Raw genomic sequence first — 25,230 nt, 5'->3', positions numbered from 1 at the left:
ATCTGATTCTGTCCAGGTGATGGCACAATGCTGCTCTCGGCCAGTAAAGTGTTTGGGCGGATCAAGCCTGTCATCGGAGTGAACACTGACCCAGAGAGGTACGAGCGGTCCCTGTAGGAGGAGCGTAACGGGGTTGGGGTGTTGTAGCGGGGTTGTGTTGGGGGCTGAATCAGGTGTGTTTGAGGGGTGGTAGCACATTCTGCGGGTAAATGTTGGTGATGGCGTCCACGCTTCCTCCAAGGCTTTAGAATCGGTCTGAATGCTAGCTGCCCAGGACTGGACAAAGTCTCCAGCTGAAGACAGATTGGGAGCTGCTGTGCTTTATGATTCGATTATTGATCTGGACTTTGGGTGTGGGTATAATTTCAAAGTTGGAAGGTGACTAACTCCAAAATGTTGTGAGCAGTGTAGTGAATGTTGAAGATATTGAGGCTTTGGGCTGGCTGCAGGAGAGAGTAGAATAGTGCCAGGGCTGAGGGATTTGAGTTACTTGGAGAGGCTGGAGAAGCTGGGCTTGTTTACCTTCAGGCACTGAAGGTTAAATGGATATTCAGTGGAGCTTTTCACAGTCATGAATGGTTTTGGTAGAATAAATAAGGAGAAGCTGTTTACAGGAGGTTTGATAACCAGAGTACACAGATTAACTTTTTTCAATTCATTCATGGGTGTGGGTGTCACAGGTAAGGCCAGCATTTGTTGCCCATCCCTAATTGCCCTGGAACTGAGTGACTTACTCGGCCATTGCAGAGGGCAGTCAAGAGTCAATCAACCACATTGCTGTGGGTCTGGAGTCACATGTAGGCCAGACCAGGTAAGGACAGCAGATTTCCTTCCCTATAGGACGTTAGTGAACCAGATGGGTGTTTACAACAATCATGGTCACCATTACTGAGACTAGCTTTACAATTCCAGATTTATTAACTGTACTCAAATTCCACCAGCTGCCGTGACGGGATTTGAACCCATTGCCCCCAGGTAATTAGCCTGGGCCTTGGGATTCCTGGTCCAGTAACCGTATCACTCGGCCACCATCTGCCCCAAATTGGAAAAAGAACCAGAAGTGTATTGAGTCACTGAGGCACAGAAGGAGGCCATTCGGCTCATCGAGTTTCATACCACCCCTTCTCCCCCCCCCCGCCCCCTTCCCCTCCCCGACCCCAGGATAAAATCATCGAAATGTTTAAAATGATGAAAGGATGGGACAGCATACATAGAAGCTGAATGTTTCCAGTGGCTGGGGGATCTCGATAGAAGATTAAGTGGAAGAGATTTGGAATAGAGAGCAGGGGAAACAGCTTCAGAGAGTTGTGAAGCTGTGGAATTCACTTCCTGGGTTAATGACTTTGGCAGAAACTGTGTCAATCTTCAAGATTCAGTTGGAGAGGTGATTGGGGGAAAAGGTGAAGAAGGGTTTTGGGAACAGGGTGGGTGAATGTGAATGGAATGATTGGCTGGTGTGGAGGGTAAACACCAACACGGACTGGTGGGGCCGAATGGCCTTTCTGGTAGTTCTGTGCTGAGGGATTAACTGCTGATGTGTTGGGGTCCTCTGCCCACAGCTGTTTTCACTCTGCCTCTGTTTGCAGATCTCAGGGTCACTTGTGCCTCCCAGTGAGATACACTCAGTGTTTCGCAGAAGCTCTGCAGAAGCTCCACCGGGGCGAATTCAGGTGAGGCAGCCATACCTTCCCGTCCCCACTTCCCTGTTGGTCCCTCCCTTTCCTCTCGGAAGCTGCTGGTTCTTTCATTGTGATGGGTTTTACCTGCACAACTCACCCTCCAATGTCTTGCACCATGACCTCCTCCCCCCCATTGAGCTCAGTGTTGGGGGCAGAGGCAATCTGCTGTCCATATGTGGTCTGGCTTACATGTGACTCCAGTCCCACTGCCCTCTGTAGGAGCCATTTACCTAGTGCCTCTCCCCTGCCTTGTTTCTGTAACCCTGCACATTCTTCCTTTTCTGATAATAACGCAATTCACTCTTCAAAGCCTCCGTGGAACCTGCCTCCCCCACAATCTCAGGCCGTACATTCCAGATCCTAATCTCTCGCTATGTGAAAAAGTTTCTCCTCATGTCACTATTGCTTCTTTGCCAGTTAATATAAATCTGTGCCTCTGGCTCTCGATCCTTCCACCAATGGGAATAATTTCTCTCTATCTACTCTGTCCAGCCCCCTTATGGTTTTGAAAACCTCTATCAAATCTCCTCTCAACCTTCTCTTCAAGAAAAACAGTCCCAACATCTCCAATCTATCTTCGTAGCTGAAGTTCCTCATCCCTGGAACCATTCTCGTAAATCTTTTCTGCACTCTCTCTAATACCTTCACATCCGTCCTAAAGTGTGGCACCCAGAAATGGACACAATTCTCCAGCTGAGGTAGTATTTTATACAAGTTTAACATAACCTCCTTGCTCTTGTCCTCTGTGCCCCTATTAATAAAGCCCAGGATACTGTCCCTTTATTACCCGCTCTCTCCACCTGTCCTGCCACCTTCAATGATTTATGCACTAATACACCCAGGTCCCTCTGCTCCTGCACCCCCTGTAGAGCTGAACCTTTATTTTATATTGTCTCTCCATGTTCTTCCTATAAAAATGAATCACCTCACATTTCTCTGCATTGAACTTCATCTACCACCTGTCTGCCCACCCCATCAAATCCTCTGCCCTTTAGAAGTTCTACACTAGCTTCCTAACAGTTTACAATGCTTCCAAGTTTTGTGTTGTCTACAAATTTTGGAATTGTTCCCTGTACACCAAGGCCTAGATCATTACTATATATCAGGAAAGTCAAAGGTCCCAACACCAACCCCTGGGGAGCTCCACTACAAACCTTCCTCCAGCCTGAAAAGTGACTGTTCACCACTGCTCTCTGTTTCCTGTCACTCAGTCAATTTCAAACACCTTTAGGAAGTCCATGTACACCACATCAACAGCATTACCCTCATCAACCCTTTCTGTTACCTCTTCAAAAAACTTCAGCAAGCTAGTTATCAAAATTTGCCCTTAACAAATCTATGCTGGCTTTCCTTAATTAACCCACATTTGCCCTAGTGACAATTAACTTTGTCCCAAATTATTTTACTCTTAACCCCCTCTCTCCTGCACCATCTTTCGAGCTACACATTCATCTGCTGTAACCTCCTATTTCTATACTCACGCATGGCACTGGAAGTAATCTGGAGATTACTACTTTTGAGGTCCTACTTGCTTATTTCCTATCTAGCTCCCAACTCCTGACTGCATGACCACATCCCTCTTTCTGCATAATGTGAACCCTGACATCCTTGATACTGGCACCAGGGAGGCAGCACACCACCCTGGATTCACGCCTGCAGCCACAGAAACACCTAGCTGTTCCCCTAACTATTGAATCACCAATCACTATGGCTCTTCCAGCCTTCTTTGTCTCTCCCTGTGCAGCTGAACCACCCGTGGTGCCGTGGACTTGGCTCTGGCTGCACTCCCCAGATGAAATGTGCTGAATCCGCACTCCCATCCTCACCCACAAGGGGGCAGATTTTCAGGATAAGGAACCGGTCATTTAGGACTGGGATGAGGAGAATTTCTTCACGTGAAGGGTTGTGACCCTTTGGAATTCTCTACCCCAGAGGGTTGTGGATACTCCATCGTTGAATACATTGAAAGCTGAGAAAGGCAGATTTTTGGTGTCTCAGGGAATCAAGGGAGATGGGGACCGGGTGGGAAAGTGGATTTGAAGCCCAAGATCAGCCATGGTCCTATTGAATGGTGCAGCAGAGACTGATGGGCTGAATGGTCTACACCTATTTTTTAAGTTGCCATCTCCTTCAGTTCCACACTCTTAAATATCACTGCTTGTTTGTCCCTACAACCACACCCCCCCTCCACTTCTCTCTCTCTCTCTCTCCCCCGCCCCCCCCACTGCCCACACACCTTAAACCAGCTTATATTTCAACTCTTTCTTGGACTCGAACGCAAGTTCTGTCGGAGGGTCATGAGGACTCGAAACGTCAACTCTTTTCTTCTCCGCCGATGCTGCCAGACCTGCTGAGTTTTTCCAGGTAATTCTGTTTTTGTTTTTGTTTTGGATTTCCAGCATCCGCAGTTTTTTTGTTTTTATCTCAAATATTTATGCACATTTAATTCAGGCCTCTTGTGTATCCCTGATTTTAATCACACCACCATTAATGGCCAAACCCTGAACTGCCTGGACCCTAAGATCTGGAACTCTTTCCCTAAACCTCTCTACCTGCCTTCCCTCCTTTCAGGTGCTCCTTAACATCTACCACTTGGCCAAGCGGTTCACCATCTAATATCTTAGGGCAAAATTTCACAGAGTTATTACCTAACTTTCCTGGAAAGCCCTTTTGGATGTTTTATTGCGTTGAAGCTGCTGGTTAAGGGGTGTTCCTCATTTCCCAGTCTATCCCTGGCCCATGGCTGATCCATTCCTCCTACAGGTGGCTGTGGCGCCAGCGGATCAGGATCAGCCTGGAAGGAGCAGGAATAAAGACACATCCTGTGGATCTCCACGAGCAGCAGCTGAGCCTGCAGCAGCACATCATCGCACACCGCAGCACGGCACAGCCCGGTTAGAGGGGGCGCAGCGCGGTTAGAGGGGGCGCAGCCCGGTTAGAGGGGGCGCAGCGCGGTTAGAGGGGGCGCAGCGCGGTTAGAGGGGGCGCAGCGCGGTTAGAGGGGGCGCAGCCCGGTTAGAGGGGGCGCAGCGCGGTTAGAGGGGGCGCAGCGCAGCACAGCCCAGTTAGAGGGGGCACAGCCCGGTTAGAGGGGGCACAGCCCAGTTAGAGGGGGCACAGCCCAGTTAGAGGGGGCACAGCCCAGTTAGAGGGGGCGCAGCGCGGTTAGGGGGGGCGCAGCGCGGTTAGAGGGGGCGCAGCGCGGTTAGAGGGGGCGCAGCGCGGTTAGAGGGGGCGCAGCGCAGCACAGCCCGGTTAGAGGGGGCACAGCCCGGTTAGAGGGGGCGCAGCGCGGCACAACCTGGTTAGAGGGGGTGCAGCACAGCCCGGTTAGAGGGGGCGCAGCCCGGTTAGAGGGGGCACAGCGTGGCACAGCCCGGTTAGAGGGGGCACAGCGTGGCACAGCCCGGTTAGAGGGGGCACAGCCCGGTTAGAGGGGGCGCAGCCCGGTTAGAGGGGGCACAGCGTGGCACAGCCCGGTTAGAGGGGGCACAGCGTGGCACAGCCCGGTTAGAGGGGGCACAGCGTGGCACAGCCCGGTTAGAGGGGGCACAGCCCGGTTAGAGGGGGCACAGCGTGGCACAGCCCGGTTAGAGGGGGCACAGCGTGGCACAGCCCGGTTAGAGGGGGCACAGCCCGGTTAGAGGGGGCACAGCGTGGCACAGCCCGGTTAGAGGGGGCACAGCGTGGCACAGCCCGGTTAGAGGGGGCACAGCGTGGCACAGCCCGGTTAGAGGGGGCACAGCCCGGTTAGAGGGGGCACAGCCCGGTTAGAGGGGGCACAGCCCGGTTAGAGGGGGCGCAGCCCGGTTAGAGGGGGCGCAGCCCGGTTAGAGGGGGCGCAGCCCGGTTAGAGGGGGCACAGCCCGGTTAGAGGGGGCACAGCACAGCCTGGTTGGAGAGGCGCAGCGCAGCCTGGTTGGAGAGACGCAGCGCAGCCTGGTTAGAGGGGCGGAGCGTGGCACAGCCCGGTTAGAGGGGAAAGCACAGGGCACAGCCCAGTCCCGTTTTGGCTACCCCTCTCCATCCCCCCCCCACCCCAACACCCCCTACACCTGCTCCCACCTCCTTGTCCCCTGCTCCCTTCCTCCACCCCCATGTGTAGGTGCTCCCCTTGCGCGTGCTTTCTTGTTTGTGGTGAGCTCACTGCTTGTGTCTCTCCCTGCAGCCTCTTGCAGTCCTGTGAACTGTGAGCCGCAGTTGCTGCCTGTCCGAGCGTTGAACGAGGTGTTTGTGGGGGAGTCCCTGTCCTCTCGGTGAGTAATGTGTACTCCTTCCTGTAAGGAGCTGTTGTCTGGCGCCCCCCCAGTCCCCACCACCCAGCAATCCCCAATCGCTCTGGGCCCAGTACCGCTCCTGCAGCTGGCTGTTAGGGCACTTTCCCGACTCTCTGAGCAGTGACCGCTGGAGCCTTGTCATCCTGGGGTCATCGGGCTGGGGGAGGGGTCAGCACATTCATCGGTCATCATGGCAATTAAACTCCACCATGGCAAATTGTGAAATGGAGTTCAATAAATCTGCTACTAGATACAACAACTAAGTCCCACTGCAGAAAGTTGAGTTGATGACCAGGCCAGCATTTATTACCCATCCCTAATTGCCCTTGAGAAGGCGGTGGTGAGCTGCCTTCTTGAACCGCTGCAGTCCATGTGGTGTAGGTACAGCCACAGTGCTGTTAGGGAGGGAGTTCCAGGATTCTGACCCAGTGACAGTGAAGGAACGGCGATATATTTCCAAGTCAGGATAATGAGTGACTTGGAGGGGAACTTCCAGGTGGTGGTGTTCCCATCTATCTGCTGACCTTGTCCTTCTAGATGGTAGTGGTCGTGGGTTTGGAAGGTGCTGTCAAAGGAGCCTTGGTGAATTCCTGCTGTTGCCCTCACCCTCCTAGGTTGCTGCATCCCAAGCATTTTTCCGGTGTGACCACATTTTATTGCCCCAGACTTCGTATCAGGCCAGAGTGAAAATTTGAGGTGAAGAGCCTTACGTGGGGAGTGGTGCAGGGTGGGAGCATCAGTGCTGCACTGTCGGAGGGTCAGTACTGAGGGAGTGGTGCGCTGTCAGAGGGTCAGTACTGAGGGAGTGGTGCGCTGTCGGACGGTCAGTACCGAGGGAGTGCCGCACTGTCGGAGGGTCAGTACTGAGGGAGTGGTGCGCTGTCGGAGGGTCAGTACTGAGGGAGTGCTGCACTGTCAGAGGATCAGTGCTGAGGGAGTGCTGCACTGTCGGAAGGTCAGTACTGTGGGAGTGCTGCACTGTCGGAGAGTCAGTACTGAGGGAGTGCTGCACAGTCAGAGAGTCAGTACTGAGGGAGTGCTGCTCTGTCAGAGAGTCAGTACTGAGGGAGTGCTGCACCGTCAGAGGGTCAGTTCTGAGGGAGTGCTGCACTGTCAGAGGGTCAGTACTGTGGGAGTGCTGCACTGTCAGAGAGTCAGTACTGAGGGAGTGCTGCTCTGTCAGAGGGTCAGTACTGAGGGAGTGCTGCACTGTCAGAGGGTCAGTACTGAGGGAGTGCTGCACTGTCAGAGGGTCAGTACTGAGGGAATGCTGCACTGTTGGAGGGTCAGTACTGAGGGAGTGCTGCACTGTCAGAGGGTCAGTACTGAGGGAGTGCTGCACTGTCAGTGGGTCAGTCCTGAGGGAGCGCTGCACTGTCGTAGGGTCACTACTGAGGGAGTGCTGCACTGTCAGAGGGTCAGTACTGAGGGAGTGCTGCACTGTCGGAGGATCAGTGCTGAGGGAGTGCTGCACTGTCGGAAGGTAAGTACTGTGGGAGTGCTGCACTGTAGGAGAGTCAGTACTGAGGGAGTGCTGCACTGTCAGAGGGTCAGTACTAAGGGAGTGCTGCACTGTTGGAGGGTCAGTACTGAGGGAGTGCTGCACTGTCAGAGGGTCAGTACTGAGGGAGTGCTGCACTGTCAGTGGGTCAGTCCTGAGGGAGCGCTGCACTGTTGTAGGGTCAGTACTGAGGGAGTGCTGCACTGTCAGAGGATCAGTGCTGAGGGAGTGCTGCACTGTCGGAAGGTAAGTACTGTGGGAGTGCTGCACTGTAGGAGAGTCAGTACTGAGGGAGTGCTGCACTGTCAGAGGGTCAGTACTGAGGGAGTGCTGCACTGTCAGAGGGTCAGTACTGAGAGAGTGCTGCACTGTCAGAGGGTCAGTACTAAGGGAGTGCTGCACTGTTGGAGGGTCAGTACTGAGGGAGTGCTGCACTGTCAGAGGGTCAGTACTGAGGGAGTGCTGCACTGTCAGTGGGTCAGTCCTGAGGGAGCGCTGCACTGTCGTAGGGTCAGTACTGAGGGAGTGCTGCACTGTCAGAGGGTCAGTACTGAGGGAGCGTTGTACTGTCGGAGGATCAGTACTCAGGGAGTGCTGCACTGTCAGTGGGTCAATACTGAGGGAGTGCTGCACTGTCAGAGGGCCATTACTGAGGGAGTGCTGCACTGTCAGAGGGTCAGTACTGAGGTAGCACTGCACTGTCAGAGGGTCAGTAGTGAGGGTGTGCTGCGCTGTCAGAGGGTCAGTGCTGAGGGAATGCTGCACTGTTGGAGGGTCAGTACTGAGGGAGTGCTGCACTGTCAGAGGGTCAGTACTGAGGGAGTGCTGCACTGTTGGAGGGTCAGTACTGAGGGAGTGCTGCACTGTCAGAGGGTCAGTACTGAGGGAGTGCTGCACTGTGAGTGGGTCAGTCCTGAGGGAGCGCTGCACTGTCAGTGGGTCAGTACTGAGGGAGCGCTGCACTGTCGTAGGGTCAGTACTGAGGGAGTGCTGCACTGTCAGAGGGTCAGTACTGAGGGAGTGCTGCACTGTCAGAGGATCAGTGCTGAGGGAGTGCTGCACTGTCGGAAGGTCAGTACTGTGGGAGTGCTGCACTGTCGGAGAGTCAGTACTGAGGGAGTGCTGCACTGTCAGAGGGTCAGTACTGAGGGAGTGCTGCACTGTCAGAGGGTCAGTACTGAGGGAATGCTGCACTGTCGGAGGGTCAGTACTGAGGGAGTGCTGCTCTGTCAGAGGGTCAGTACTGAGGGAGTGCTGCACTGTCAGAGGGACAGTACTGAGGGAATGCTGCACTGTTGGAGGGTCAGTACTGAGGGAGTGCTGCACTGTCAGAGGGTCAGTACTGAGGGAGTGCTGCACTGTCAGTGGGTCAGTCCTGAGGGAGCGCTGCACTGTCGTAGGGTCACTACTGAGGGAGTGCTGCACTGTCAGAGGGTCAGTACTGAGGGAGTGCTGCACTGTCGGAGGATCAGTGCTGAGGGAGTGCTGCACTGTCGGAAGGTAAGTACTGTGGGAGTGCTGCACTGTAGGAGAGTCAGTACTGAGGGAGTGCTGCACTGTCAGAGGGTCAGTACTAAGGGAGTGCTGCACTGTTGGAGGGTCAGTACTGAGGGAGTGCTGCACTGTCAGAGGGTCAGTACTGAGGGAGTGCTGCACTGTCAGTGGGTCAGTCCTGAGGGAGCGCTGCACTGTTGTAGGGTCAGTACTGAGGGAGTGCTGCACTGTCAGAGGATCAGTGCTGAGGGAGTGCTGCACTGTCGGAAGGTAAGTACTGCGGGAGTGCTGCACTGTAGGAGAGTCAGTACTGAGGGAGTGCTGCACTGTCAGAGGGTCAGTACTGAGGGAGTGCTGCACTGTCAGAGGGTCAGTACTGAGAGAGTGCTGCACTGTCAGAGGGTCAGTACTAAGGGAGTGCTGCACTGTTGGAGGGTCAGTACTGAGGGAGTGCTGCACTGTCAGAGGGTCAGTACTGAGGGAGTGCTGCACTGTCAGTGGGTCAGTCCTGAGGGAGCGCTGCACTGTCGTAGGGTCAGTACTGAGGGAGTGCTGCACTGTCAGAGGGTCAGTACTGAGGGAGCATTGTACTGTCGGAGGATCAGTGCTCAGGGAGTGCTGCACTGTCAGTGGGTCAATACTGAGGGAGTGCTGCACTGTCAGAGGGCCATTACTGAGGGAGTGCTGCACTGTCAGAGGATCAGTACTGAGGTAGCACTGCACTGTCAGAGGGTCAGTAGTGAGGGTGTGCTGCGCTGTCAGAGGGTCAGTGCTGAGGGAATGCTGCACTGTTGGAGGGTCAGTACTGAGGGAGTGCTGCACTGTCAGAGGGTCAGTACTGAGGGAGTGCTGCACTGTTGGAGGGTCAGTACTGAGGGAGTGCTGCACTGTCAGAGGGTCAGTACTGAGGGAGTGCTGCACTGTCAGTGGGTCAGTCCTGAGGGAGCGCTGCACTGTCGTAGGGTCAGTACTGAGGGAGTGCTGCACTGTCAGAGGGTCAGTACTGAGGGAGTGCTGCACTGTCAGAGGATCAGTGCTGAGGGAGTGCTGCACTGTCGGAAGGTCAGTACTGTGGGAGTGCTGCACTGTCGGAGAGTCAGTACTGAGGGAGTGCTGCACTGTCAGAGGGTCAGTACTGAGGGAGTGCTGCACTGTCAGAGGGTCAGTACTGAGGGAATGCTGCACTGTCGGAGAGTCAGTACTGAGGGAGTGCTGCACTGTCAGAGGGTCAGTACTGAGGGAGTGCTGCACTGTCAGTGGGTCAGTACTGAGGGAATGCTGCACTGTCAGAGGGTCAGTACTGAGGGAGTGCTGCACTGTTGGAGGGTCAGTACTGAGGGAGTGCTGCACTGTCAGATGGTCAGTACTGAGGGAGTGCTGCACTGTCGTAGGGTCAGTACTGAGGGAGTGCTGCACTGTCAGAGGGTCAGGACTGAGGGAGCGTTGTACTGTTGGAGGATCAGTACTCAGGGAGTGCTGCACTGTCAGAGGGTCAGTACTGAGGGAGTGCTGCACAGTCAGAGGGCCATTACTGAGGGAGTGCTGCACTGTCAGAGGGTCAGTACTGAGGGTGTGCTGCGCTGTCAGAGGGTCAGTACAGAGGGAGTGCTGCACAGTCAGAGGATCAGTACTGAGGGAGTGCTGCACTGTCAGAGGGCCATTACTGAGGGAGTGCTGCACTGTCAGAGGATCAGTGTTGAGGGAGTGCTGCACTGTCTGAGGGCCATTACTGAGGAAGCACCGCCCTGTTGGAGGGTCAGTGCTGATGGAGCGCCACCCTGTCAGAGGGTTGGGGTTGCCCAGCCAGTATTGGGGGGTGGGTGGAGGTATCGCCCCTGCCGATGGTGGGGCATGGATTGTCCTGCCGAGGGTGACTGGATCCCAGTGTGTTTGATGTGTCCTGCAAGCATCTTGTCTTGTGGTACGAGGTGCTGTCCAATGACATACTGCCTTCAGTCTGTCAGCTCTCCAGCATGTGTGATGTGGCCCAACTTTGGGGCTACTGTCTATCACTTCCCCTTCCCAGACCTCCTTTCCATGTTTTGGGAATGTGGTCTGGTGTGTTAGACCAGTAGGGTTTGGGTGCTCACACATGACCTAGGATATGTTCTGTTTTGTGCAGGCTCCGGTATCATTCCCACAAACAAAGTCTTAAATTCTCGCTTCATAGGGCCTCATATTATGAGATCTCTATTGACGATGGACCCTGGGAGAAGCACAAGAATTCTGGCCTCAACATGTGTACTGGGACTGGCTCCAAGGCTTGGTAAGGGAGACCTGCAGAGTGATCACTGATGGTTTCAAATGAGATTCACCACCCTCTGAGTGAAGAAATTCCTCCTCATCTCAGTTCTAAATGATCTGCCCCTTATTCTGAGACTGTCCCCCCTGGTTCTAGACATCCCAGCCAGAGGAAATATCCTTCCTGCATCTACCCTGTCAGAGCCCTGTAAGAATTTTGTATGTTTGAATGAGATCACATCTCATTCTTCTAAACTCCAGAGAATAAAGGCCCAGTCTATTTAATCTCTCCACAAAGGACAATCCCTCCATCCCAGGAATTAGTTTAGTGAACCTTTGTTGCACTCCCTCTATGGCGAGCACGTCTTTCCTTAGGTAAGGGGACCAAAACTGCGCACAATACTCCAGAGCGGTGTCTCCAAGGCTCTGTACAATTGCAGCAAGACATCTTTACTCCTGCACTCAAATCCTCTTGTAATAAAGGCCAACAGTGACTGATGAACAAAGACACCTGGGTCCCTTTGAACATCAACACTTCCTAGTCTGTCTCCATTAAGAAATACTCTGTATTTCTGTTTTTCCTGCCAAAGTGGATAACCTCACATTTCTCCATATTGTATTCAATCTGCCGAATTTTTGCTATCTCACTTAGCTTCTCCAAATTCCCTTGTACCATCTTTGCACCCTCTCAGTTCACATTCCCACCTAGTTTTGTTTCATCTACAAACTTGGAAAAACTACCTTTAATCCCCACATCCAAATCATTGATATATATTGTGAATAGCTGGGGCCCTAGCACTGATCCCTGAGGTACCCCACTAGTCACAGCCTGTACACCTGAGAATGACCCATTTATTCCTGCTCTCTGTCTTCTGTCCATTAACCAGTTCTCAATCCATGCCAGTACATTCCCCCCAATCCCATGTGCTCTAATTTTGTTCACTAACCTCTTGTGTGGGACATTCTCAAGTTTTCTGAAAATACAAATACACCACATCCACTGGTTCTCCCTTATCTATTCTGCTGGTTACATCCTTGAAAAACTCCAACAGGTTCGTCAAACATGATTTCCCTTTCATAAATCCACGTTGGCTCTGCCCAATCCTACCATTATTTTCTAAGTGTGCAGTTATCATGTCCTTTGTAATAGACTGTAGCATTTTCCCGACAACTAATGTCAGGCTAACAGCTCTGTACTTTTCCATTTTCTCTTTCCCTCATTTCTTAAATAGTGGCATTACATTTACCACCTTCCAATATGCAGGGACCATTCCAGAGTTTGTAGAGTTTTGAAAGATGACCATCAATACATCTTCTATCTCCCCAGCCTCCTCTTTCAGCACTCTGGGATGTAGATCATCAGATCCAGGGGATTTATCAACTTTAAGCCCCATTAATTTCTCTAGTACTTTTTTAACTAATAATATTTTGCAGTTCTTTGTTCAGACTAGTGCCTTGATTCTCCATTATTCCTGAGAGGGTTTTAGTATTTTCCTCTGTAGACAGTGAGACACAAAATATTTGTTTAGTTTCTCTGCCATTTCCTTATTCCCCATTATAAATTCTCCTGACTCCTCCTGTAATGGACCCACATTAGTTTTTTGTTAATCTTTTCCTTTTTATATACTTAGAAGTTCTTGCAGTCTGTTTTTAGACGTTTCTCGCCAGTTTAGTCTCATATTCTATTTTCCCTTTCTTAGTCTTTCTCTTGGTCCTCCTGTGTAGAATTGTGTAAAATGCTCCCAATTCTCAGCCTTACAATTTTGTTTTTTTTTTGGCAACTTTATACGCCTCTTCCTTTCATCTAATACAATCCTTGATTTCTTTGTTAGCCATGGTTGGAACACGTTCCTTGCTGGGCTTTTGTGCATTAAAGAAATGTATTTTTGTACACTATGTATTAGTTCTGTAAATGTTAGACGTTGCCTGTCAACTGTCACACCTTTTAACGTAGTTTCCCAATCTACCATAGCCAATTTGCCCCTCGTACCTTCAAAGTTTCCTTTGTTTAGATTTAAGATCCTAGTTTCTGAATGAACTACATCACTTTCAAACTTAATGTAAAATTGCATCACATTATGGTCACTCTTTCCTAAAGGTTCCTTTACAACAAGATTATTATCTAGCCCTTTTTAATTGCACAACACCAGATCTATAACGGCCCATTCCCTAGTTGGTTCCTCAACATGCTGATCTTATAAACCATCTTGCATACATTCCAAGAATTCATGCTCCACAAAATTAGCACATTAGTTAGGTTTACCCAGTCTATATGTGGATTGAATCTTTCATGATTATTGTATTACCCTTGTTACATGCATGTCTAATTTCCTGATTTATATTGTGATTTACATTATCACCGCTGTTTGGTAGCCTTTGAACAACTCCCACCAATGTTTTCTGCCTTTTGCTATTCTTTCTTCTACCCAAACTGATTCCATATCTTGATCTTTAGAACTAAGGTCATCAATCAGTATAGTACTAATGCCCTCTTCAATTAACAGAGCTACCCCACCACCTTTTCCCAGCTTCCTGTCCTTCCTGAATGTCACGTACCTTTGGATATTCAGGTCCCAGTCTTGGTTTCCTTGTAGCTACATCTCTATAATGATGAAGAGTCATTCGGACTCAAAACATTAACTGTATTCCTCTCCGCAGATGCTGTCAGACCTGCTGAGTTTTTCCAGGTATTTTTGTTTTTGTTCTAGATTTCCAGCATCCGCAGTATTTTGCTTTTATCTCTATAACGACTATGAGGTTATAAAAATGAATTTCTATTTGAGCTGATAATTCATCTGTTTTATTGTGAATGCTGTGGGCATTCAGATACAGAGCCCTTAATTCAGTTTTTATTTACTGTAAATTCTGGCCCTATTGGCTGGCGCACTTTTAAGTTTACAATCATTGTCCCTTTCTGCCTTTCTCTGATTATTGTTACCTTTCTCGCTACCTTGATCTATTACCTTGTCATTTCCCGTTAATTTACTCAATCTTCCCCTAAATCATCCCTTCCCCCTCTATTTAGTTTAAAGCCTTCTCTGCTTCCCTAGTTATCTGACTTGCTAGGACACCCAGTCCGGCACGGTTCAGGTGAAGTCAGTCACAATGGTAGAGCCCCCACTTTCCCCAGTGCTGGTGAACCCTGGCACCAGGCGGGCATCAAAGCCTTCTGGACCCTTGCTCTTGGCTGCAGACATCAGTATCTATCCCCCTGACTATACTGTCCCCTTCTACCACTACATCCACCAACATCACCCACCACCCCACCTCCCCCAACACGCTTTAGTCAGCCTGCTCATCCACCCTGCAGCCCTCATTCTGCATCATACAAGCTGCAAGAACCTCAAACTTGTTGCTTAATTGCAAGGGCTGAGCCTCCTCTGTTCCCACCTTCTTGATCCCTTTTGCTGCCTATCTGCTAGTCACACCCTCCTCCTGACCACTGACCATATCAGATGATGCTAACCTAAGGGGTGTGACTGCCTTTTCAGGGTTCAAGTAACTTCCCCCCTACCCATGCATTGCAGCTCAATGACTCTGAACCAAAGCTCCTCAAGCTGCAGACACTTGCTCCAGATGCCATGGATTGCAGTGACATACAGGAACGCCCACATTCTGCAGCCACGACACATCACCCACCCTGCCATTTTTATTGCTAATTACATTTATTTCTCTTTATTGATAGTTCCCCTCTTAACTCTCTCATTCACCATGCTTCCTGTTGACACATTGTTCCTCAAGTAGCATTCAGTGCAGACTATTTCACCTATCCTGTTTTCCCTAATATTGGGGATCTATCATACACTCCCAGTAATGATGTTAGTTTGGAAAGCAGAGAAAACAAGGGCTAGAAAACAGACAACAAAGGAGTTTCCCCAATGCTTAATGGTGAACATGTCAATCCAAGAAGCCTGGTGAATAGGCAGGTGAACAGGGGGAACAGTTGAACATTGTAAGTGCTATATTACAGCTACTACAGAAACATGGTTGGCAAACTTAGCAAAAAAATAGCAAAAGCGACATGATAAAGGTCTGGAATGCAGTGCCTGAGTATGTAAGGAGGTAGATTCCATCCAAGCTTTCAAAAAGGAATTGCGCTGTTATTTGAAAAGGAAGATTGTGCAGGGTTACGGGGAGAAGGTGGAGGACTGACACAAGGTGAGTTGCTCATTCGGAGAGCTGGTGCAGACACGATGAGCCAATGGCCTCCTCCTGCACTGTAACAATTCTATAATTCTGTGGTTTAAAGAAGGATAGGAATGGCAGCTAAACATTCCTGGTTACAGGGTTTACAGACAGAACCAGAGGTTAAAGGGAGTAGAGGGATTGAAATATTGGTTAAAGAAGCAATCACACCTGAAAGGAAGGATGATCAAAGAAAGATCATCGAATGAGGCCATAGTGCATTGAACTGAAAAGGAGCATCATTACTGGGAGTGTACGATAGATCCCCAAACAGTCAGAGCGGGATAGAAAAGTAAATGTGTGGATAAATCTGAGAAATACAAAAACAATGGGGCAGTAATAGTGAGGGATTTCAACCACCCCAACATTCAATGGGATACATTCAATGCAAAATGTTAAGAGGGAGCAGAATTCTTTCTCTTTTTTTAACGAGAGTTTTTTTTAGCTAGTATGTAACAAGTCCAACAAGACAAGGGGCAGTTGAGGGTGAGTCTGGCCAGATGGAAGGGGTATCAGTGGGAGAGCATTTTAGGAGTAGTAATCATAATTTGGTTAGATTTAGAGTAATTATAGAAAAGATAGACCAAAAGTAAAAGTTTCAAACTGGGGACAGGCCAATTTTATTTGGCTGAGAGGCCTGGAAACAGCTACTTGAAGGTAAATCAGCGATAGGCATTTAAGGGAGGGATAGAGAGGGTTCAGACCTTTTCTCAACAACCCACCCAGACATCAGTAAACACTGAGCCGACCACCCAGACATCAGTAAACACTGAGTCAGACATCAGTAAACATTGAGCCAGACACCCAGACATCAGTAAACACTGAGCCAGACACCCAGACATCAGTAAACACTGAACCAGACACCCAGACATTAGTAAACACTGAGCCAGACACCCAGACATCAGTAAACACTGAGCCAGACACCCAGACATCAGTAAACACTGAGCCAGACACCCAGACATCAGTAAACACTGAGCCAGACACCCAGACATCAGTAAACACTGAGCCAGACATCAATAAACACTGACCCAGACACCCAGACATCAGTAAACACTGAACCAGACACCCAGACATTAGTAAACACTGAGCCAGACACCCAGCCATCAGTAAACACTGAGCCAGACACCCAGACATCAGTAAACACTGAGCCAGCCACCCAGACATTAGTAAACACTGAGCCAGACACCCAGACATCAGTAAACACTGAGCCAGACACCCAGACATTAGTAAACACTGAGCCAGACATCAGTAAACACTGAGCCAGACATCAGTAAACACTGAGCCAGACACCCAGACATCAGTAAACACTGAGCCAGACACCCAGACATCAGTAAACACTGAGCCAGCCACCCAGACATTAGTAAACACTGAGCCAGACACCCAGACATTAGTAAACACTGAGCCAGACACCCAGACATCAGTAAACACTGAGCCAGACACCCAGACATCAGTAAACACTGAGCCAGACACCCAGACATCAGTAAACACTGAGCCAGCCACCCAGACATTAGTAAACACTGAGCCAGCCACCCAGACATTAGTAAACACTGAGCCAGACACCCAGACATCAGTAACACTGAGCCAGACACCCAGACATCAGTAAACACTGAGCCAGACACCCAGACATTAGTAAACACTGAGCCAGCCACCCAGACATCAGTAAACACTGAGCCAGACACCCAGACATCAGTAAACACTGAGCCAGACATCAGTAAACACTGAGCCAGACATCAGTAAACACTGAGCCAGACATCAGTAAACACTGAGCCAGACATTAGTAAACACTGAGCCAGCCACCCAGACATTAGTAAACACTGAGCCAGCCACCCAGACATCAGTAAACACTGAGCCAGACATCAGTAAACACTGAGCCAGACATCAGTAAACACTGAGCCAGACACCCAGACATCAGTAAACACTGAGCCAGACATCAGTAAACACTGAGCCAGACACCCAGACATTAGTAAACACTAACTCGGACATCAGTAAACACTGAGCCAGACACCCAGACATCAGTAAACACTGAGCCAGACACCCAGACATTAGTAAACACTGAGCCAGACACCCAGACATCAGTAAACACTGAGCCAGACACCCAGACATTAGTAAACACTGAGCCAGACACCCAGACATCAGTAAACACTGAGCCAGACACCCAGACATTAGTAAACACTGAGCCAGACACCCAGACATCAGTAAACACTGAGCCAGACACCCAGACATCAGTAAACACTGAGCCAGACACCCAGACATCAGTAAACATTGAGCCAGACACCCAGACATCAGTAAACACTGAGCCAGACACCCAGACATCAGTAAACACTGAGCCAGACACCCAGACATCAGTAAACACTGAGCCAGACACTCAGACATCAGTAAACACTGAGCCAGCCAACGTCGTCAGAACTCTGCATGAGGGATTCCAATCTTCACCTTTGAAAATCTAACCTTGGAATTCTCCCCAAAAGTCGCTGGAATTCAGACAGCATCAATGACGGCCCACCTTGCAGAGCTTCAGTTTCTTGCTGTGCTCCTCCTGCTCTATATGGGAAGCCAGGAACATTTCCAGTGCCCGGGGCCAGCATGCGTGCAGGAAGTGTCTCCAGCTGCAGCTCCTGGAAGCTCAGATTTCAGAGCTGGAGCAGCAGCTGGGGACACTGTGGAGCATCCGCGAGTCTGAGAGCAACGTGGATAGCACGTTTAGAGAGATGGTCACACCGCAGGCTAAGAGTCCACAGGCAGGAAGGGAATGGGTGACCACCAGGCAGAGCAAGAGGACTAGACACGCAGTGCAGGAATCTCCTACGGCTATTCCCCTGCAAAACAGATATACCGCTTTGGATACTGTTGGAGGGAATGGCCTCTCAGGGGAAAGCAGCAACACCCAAATTCATTGTACCACAGTTGGCTCTGCTACACAGGGAAGGAGTAAAAAGTGTGGGAATGCAATAGTTATAGGGGATTCAATTGTAAGGGGAATAGATAGGCGTTTCTGTGGCTGCAAACGAGACTCCAGGATGGTATGTTGCCTCCCTGGTGCTAGGGTCAAGGATGTCTCAGAGCGGCTACAGGACATTCTGAAGAGGGAGGGTGAACAGCCAGTGGTCGTGGTACACATTGGTACAAATGACATAAGTAAAAAAAGCGATGAGGTCCTAAAAGCAGTATATAGGGAGTTAGGAAGTAAGTTGAAAAGTAGGACCTCAAAGGTAGTGATCTCAGGATTACTACCAGTGCCACGTGCTAGTCAGAGTAGAAGTATCAGGATATATTGGATGAATACATGGCTGAAGAGATGGTGTGAGGGGGAGGGTTTCAGATTCCTGGGACCTTGGGACTGGTTCTGGGGGAAGTGGGACTGGTACAAACTGGACGGGTTACACCCGGTCAGGACAGGGACTGAGGGGGAATATTTGTTAGAGTGGTTGGGGAGGGTTTAAACTAAAATGGCAGGGGGATGGGAACCTGTGCAAGGAGTCAGAGGAAGGGGAATCAAGGACACGAACAAAAGACAGAAAGGGGAATAAGAAAAGTGGTAGAGAAATCAAGGGCAAGAATCAAACAGGGCCCCTGTGAAAAATATTGGGAACAGGACAAGTAATGTTAAAAAGACAAGCCTTATGGCTTTGTGCCTTAACACAGGGAGCATTCGGAATAAAGTGGATGAATTAACTGCGCAAATTGATGTAAACAGGTATGATATGGTCAGGATTACTGAGACATGGCTGCAGGGTGACCAGGGATGGGAACTGAACATCCAGGGGTATTGAATATTTAGGAAGGACAGACAAAAAGGAAAAGGTGGTGGATTTGCGTTGTTGGTTAAAGAGGAAATTAATGCATTAGTGAGGAAAGATATTAGCTCCGACAATGTGGAATCTGAATGGGTAGAGCTGAGAAACACTAAGGGGTAAAAAACATTAGTTGGGGTTGTATATAGACCCCCAAATTGTGGTGGTGCAGTTGGGAATGGCATTAAACAGGAAATTAGAGATGCATGTAATAAAGGAACATCTGTAATTATGGGTGACTTTAATCTGCATATAGATTAGACAAATCAAATTAGTAACAGTACCGTAGAGGAGGAATTCCTGGAGTGTATACGGGATGTTTTTCTGGACCAATACGTTGAGGAACCAACTAGAGAACAGGCCACCCTAGACTGGGTATTGTGTAATGAGAAAGGAATAATTGGCAATCTAGTTGTGCGAGGCCCCTTGGGGATGAGTGACTATAACATGATAGAATTCTTCATCAAGATGGAGAGTGATGTAGTTGATTCTGAGACGAGGGTCTTGACTCTTAATAAAGGAACAACGATGGTATGAGGAGCGAGTTGGCTGTGATGGATTGGGAAATGTTACTTAAAGGGATGATGGTGGACAGGCAATGGCAAACATTCAAAGAGCGCATGAGTGAATTGCAACAATTGTTTATTCCTGTCTGGCGCAAAAGTAAAACAGGAAAGGTGGCCAAACCATGGCTTACAAGGGAAATTAGAGATAGTATTAGATCCAAGGAAGAGACATACAAATTGGCCAGAAAAAACAACAGACCTGAGGATTGGGAGCAGTTTAGAATTCAGCAAAGGAGGACCAAGGGATTGATTGAGAAGGGGAAAATAGAGTACGAGAGTAAGCTTGTGGGGAACATAAAAACTGACTGTAAAAGTTTCTACAGGTATGTGAAGAGAAAAAGATTGGTGAAGACAAATGTAGGTCCCTTACAGTCAGAAACAGGGGAATTTATAATGGGGAACAAAGAAATGGCTGACCAACTAAATACATACTTTGGTTCTGTCTTCACAAAGGAAGACACTAATAACATACCAGAAATGTTGTGGACACAGGGTTTAGTGAGAGGGAGGAACTGAAAGAAATCAGTATTAGTAGGGAAATGGTGTTGGGGAAATTTATGGGATTGAAGGCTGATAAATCCCCAGGGCCTGATAATCTACATCCCAGAGTACTTAAGGGAGGTGGCCCTAGAAATAGTGGATACATTGGTGGTCATCTTCCGAGATTCTATAGACTCTGGAACAGTTCCTATCGATTGGAGGGTAGCTAATGTAACCCCACTATTTAAAAAGAGAGGTAGAGAGAAAACAGGGAATTATAGACCAGTCAGCCTGACGTGGGTAGTGGGGAAAATTCTAGAGTCCATTATAAAAGATTTAATAGCTAAGCACTTGGAAAACAGTGGCAGAATCGGACAGAGTCAGCATGGATTTATGAAAGGGAAATCATGCTCGACAAATCTACTGGAATTTTTCGAGGATGTAACTAGTAGAGTTGATGAGGGGGAGCCAGTAGATGTGGTTTATTTGGACTTTCAGAAGGCTTTTGACAAATTCTCACATAAGAGATTAGCGTGTAAAATTAAAGCGCATGGGATTGGGGGTAGTGTATTGAGATGGACAGAAAACTGGTTGGCAGACAGGAAACAAAGAGTAGGAATAAACGAGCCTTGTTCCAAATGGCAGGCAGTGACTAGTGGGGTAGGTGCTGGAACCCCAGTTATTCACAATATATATTAATGATTTAGATGAGGGAACTAAATGTAATATCTCCGAATTTGCAGATGACACAAAGCTGGGTGGGAGGGTGAGCTGTGAGGAGGATGCAGAGATGCTTCAGTGTGATTTGGACAAGCTGAGTGAGTGAGCAAATGCATGACAGATGCAATATAATGTGGATAAATGTGAGGTTATCCACTTTGGTAGCAAAAGCAGGAAGGCAGATTATTATCTGAATGGCTATAAATTGCGAGAGGGGAATGTGCAATGAGACCTGGGTGTCCTCGTACACCAGTCGCTGAAGGTAAGCATGCAGGTGCAGCAGGCGGTAAAGAAGGCAAATGGTATGTTGGCCTTCATAGCCAGAGGATTCGAGTACAGGAAAAGGGATGTCTTGCTGCAATTATACAGGGTCTTGGTGAGACCACACCTGGAATATTGTGTGCAGTTTTGTTCTCCTTATCTAAGGAAGGATGTACTTGCTATAGAGGGAGTGCAACAAAGGTTTACCAAAACAAAAACAGAATTACCTGGAAAAACTCAGCAGGTCTGGCAGCATCGGCGGAGAAGAAAAGAGTTGACGTTTCGAGTCCTCATGACCCTTCGACAGAACTGGATTTACCAGACTGATTTCTGGGATGGTGGGACTGACATATTAGGAGAGATTGAGTTGATTAGGATTATATTTGCTGGAGTTAGGAATAATAAGGGGGGATCTCATAGAAACCTATAAAATTCTAACAGGACTAGACAGGGTAGATGCAGGAAGGATGTTCCCGATGGTGGGGGAGTCCAGAACCAGGGGTCACAGTCTGAGGATATGGGGTAGACCATTTAGGACTGAGATGAGGAGAAACTTCTTCACCCAGAGAGTGGTGAGCCTGTGGAATTCGCTACCACAGAAAGTAGTTGAGATCGAAACATTGTATGTTTTCAAGAAGGAGTTAGATATAGCTCTTGGGACGAAAGGGATCAAAGGATATGGGGAGAAAGCGGGAGCTGGCTATTGAGTTGGATGATCAGCCATGATCATGATGAATGGTGGAACAGGCTCGAAGGGCCGAATGGCCTACTCCTGCTCCTAGTTTCTATGTTTCTCGAGATTCTGTTTCCCTGGATTCCCGAGTATGTACTCAAACATCAACTCACAAGTACAAATTTGGCTCTTCAGCCACGCTGGACAGAACACTACTGCTCCAAAGGGCTACCTTTGCCCCAAAGCACGGAATCACCAACCTTCTGTTACCATTTCGGATCTTCAGGGCTTCTCCCGAGCCCTCTTTGATGGCCAAGGCTTCTCCTGAGCCCTCTTCGCTTAATGTTTGCCAACCGCAGCCCTTTTTCTGCTGGAAACCTCTTTCTCTGCTCCTCTTGCTTCTTAACTGGGGCCTCTCCCTGCCCTGTACCTGGAACTGACTTTGGGGCCTAACCCTGTCCCCTCTCCACTTGTCCGCAATGGCACTCCACTCCAGGTCACGCCCTTTTTTTTGCACAGGCTACTGGCTCTGTGCCCTCAGCTCTACATACTCTACAGACAAACTTTCAATTTTGATCCACAATTTTGCACATTGTGTTATAAAGGTAGCAAGGCTTAACCCAAACAAAAGGCAGTGCATGTAACATGTAAGATAAGCAGGATTCAAGCATCATAAAATTATTATAACTCAGAACCTGCTTTTTTCCTCCATCCTTTAAACTCTGAAAAGGACATCAACAGTTGCATTTTTTTCCCTTAATCTTTTCATGGTCAACCAAAGATAGTGAAGTTTTCTTTAGAAACATCCTGGCCGTTTCTATTTGGTACTGGGGCTTTTAACCATTCTGGTGTAACCACAAACCAATACCCTAGCAGCCTTCTCCTTTTCACATATGGGTGCAGATTAGTCACGCAATATGATACAAATGACTTTCCCATAGTTTCTCAACTGTAATACAGATGAAGCTGGGTTTTTTTTTTTTACTCCTCTCCTCTGTTAATGGAGACATGCCCTCAATGGGCCCTTCATGTTTGCCATGGAAATCATGTAAGTGTGATTGACTCCAACTTCAAAATTATCTTTTTCACTCACTTTCTTCATAACAGATTTTGTCATTTCATGGTTTTGATCCACATCAGAAGAATAAATCTGTACAAGAGAGGTTTTCTCCCATTACTGAAGTAATTTTCTAGTTTATCCGAGAGATGCTACATCCTTCTGCACACGTTCATGTTCTTCTCACTGGCATTCCAAATATGGAAGCTTCAACTCCACTTCTTTCACAATTTTATCCAAATATTTCTTTACTCTCTTATCTTCCAATTCTTTTCCAAGTTTATTAATCTTTTCATTCAGCTCAGCAACTGCTCTGGTCAGTTCAGTTGCCTTTGTTTCAGAATCATCTTTGGAACCTTTATACAAATTTAAGCACTTCTCATGGGCTTTCTGCTCATTTGGGAATCTTTCCTCCATGGTTACTAATTGCTCCTTAGACTCTTCCAATTCATTCATTAGGCCCTCAATCTGTTTCTTCAAATTTTCCTTATCTGCTTTTAAAGTCTGGACAGTTCCAGCTCCATTCTGCACATCTCATCCATTTTGTTCTCCTGATTGCATCAGAGTTCATGAACTTCATTGTTCTTTTCACAACCAACTGTTCACCAGTCTTGGTTTTTAATTCTGCATTCAGCCAACTGTTCTGATTCATCAGCAATTCCTTTTCCTATCCAAAGCGGTTTTCTTGCTTTACTCGAGATTTCTGATACTGGGAGTTCGCCAAGTTCTAATTGAAGATCTATCTTTGTTGAATTTGCCTCTACAAGTTTCCCTGTGACTAACACTCTGGTATTCTCACCAGTTCTCGTTTTCATGAGCAAACTCATCTTTTGTGTTTGAAATTTGGTTCTCTACACCAATCAGCCCTTCCTTCAATTGCTCGTTTTTGGCGATAAGCTTCTCGTATTTGACCACAGTAATTTTTAGGAGTTTGATCAGCCAACTGCAGCAGCACAACAGTTACCATGTCTATCTTGTCCAAATCATTACCCAATATCAAATCTATCTCTTCAATATGCAAACTGGGAACAATGGCTATAGTAACAATTTTGTTTACTAAATCACTTCATAAACTGACCTTATTAGATCTGTTCAAAATCTAACACCTTTAGCACAGTGGTAGTGTTGTGTGGCACTACCATCGCACTAAATGGGATAGATTCCAAACAGATCGAGCAACTCAAGACTAGGCATTCATGAGGTGCTGTGGGCCATCAGAAGCAGCAGAATTATATTCAACCACAACTATAACCTCGCAGCCCAGCATATCCCCCATTACCATCAAGCCAGGGGATCAACCCTGGTTCAATGAAGAGTGCAGGAGGGCATGACAGGAGCAGCACCAGGCATACCTAAAAATGAGGTGTCAACCTGGTGAAGCTATAACACAGGAATACTTGTGTGCCAAACAGCATAAGCAGCAAGTGATAGACAGAGCTAAGCGATCCCACAACCAAACAATTAGATCTAAGCTCTGCAGTCCTGCTACATCCAGTCATGGATGGTGGTGGACAATTAAACAACTCACTGAAGGAAGAGGCTCCACAAATATCCCCATCCTCAATGATGGGGGAGCTCAGCACATCAGTGCAAACGATAAGGCTGAAGCATTAGCTATAATCTTCAGCCAGAAGTTCCAAGTGGATGATCCATCTCGGCCTCCTCCGGAGGTCCCCTGCATTCAGATGCCAGTCTTCAGCCAATTCAATTCACTCCACGTGATATCAAGAAACAGCTGAAGGCACTGGATACTGCAAAGTCTATGGGCCCTGACAATATTCCGGCAATAGTACTGAAGACTTGTCCTCCAGAACTTGCTGTGCCCCTAGCCAAGCTGTTCCAGTGCAGCTACAACACTGGCATCTACCCGGCTGTGTGAGAATTTGCCCAGGTGTGTCCTGTACACAAAAAACAGGACAAATCCAACCCGGCCAATTACCACCCCATCAGTCTACTCTCCATCATCAGTAAAGTGATGGAAGGGGTCATCAACAGTGCTATCAAGTGGCACTTGCTTAGTAATAACCTGCTTACTGACACTCAGTTAGGGTTCTGCCAGGGCCACTCAGCTCCTGACCTCATTACAGCCTTGGTTCAAACTTGGACAGAACAGCTGAACTCCAGAAGTGAGGTGAGAGTGACTGCCCTTGACATCAAGGCAGCATTTGACAGAGTGTGGCATTAAGGGTCCCTCACAAAACTGGAGTCAATGGGAATCAGGGGGGAAATTCTCTGCTGGTTGGAGTCATACCTAGCACAAAGGAAGATGGTTGTGGTTGTTGGAGGTCAGTCATCTCAGCTCCAG

The 25,230-nt window shown here is 48.5% G+C and overlaps 1 protein-coding gene across 5 annotated transcripts in view; it reads left to right on the top strand.

The window, feature by feature from the left end:
- The window catches only part of nadk2 (NAD kinase 2, mitochondrial), a 70,764-nt gene that overhangs the window by 6,828 nt on the left and 38,706 nt on the right, over nucleotides 1-25,230 (top strand). For 2 of the 5 annotated variants that reach the window (XM_041185443.1, XM_041185442.1), the window contains exons 3-7: nucleotides 17-98; nucleotides 1,587-1,670; nucleotides 4,443-4,573; nucleotides 5,848-5,935; nucleotides 11,074-11,217. In XM_041185443.1, the coding sequence (XP_041041377.1) occupies nucleotides 28-98; nucleotides 1,587-1,670; nucleotides 4,443-4,573; nucleotides 5,848-5,935; nucleotides 11,074-11,217 (518 nt within the window). In that variant the 5' untranslated portion in view covers nucleotides 17-27. The remainder of the gene's footprint in view (nucleotides 1-16; nucleotides 99-1,586; nucleotides 1,671-4,442; nucleotides 4,574-5,847; nucleotides 5,936-11,073; nucleotides 11,218-25,230) is intronic. The other 3 variants (XM_041185444.1, XM_041185440.1, XM_041185441.1) reach the window with 3 other exon arrangements.

Source organism: Carcharodon carcharias, chromosome 4, assembly GCF_017639515.1.
Source record: "Carcharodon carcharias isolate sCarCar2 chromosome 4, sCarCar2.pri, whole genome shotgun sequence".
NCBI classification, from domain to species: Eukaryota; Metazoa; Chordata; class Chondrichthyes; order Lamniformes; family Lamnidae; genus Carcharodon; species Carcharodon carcharias.
Note: the sequence above shows the minus strand (reverse complement) of the source record. Positions and strands in the feature narration are given on the sequence as shown.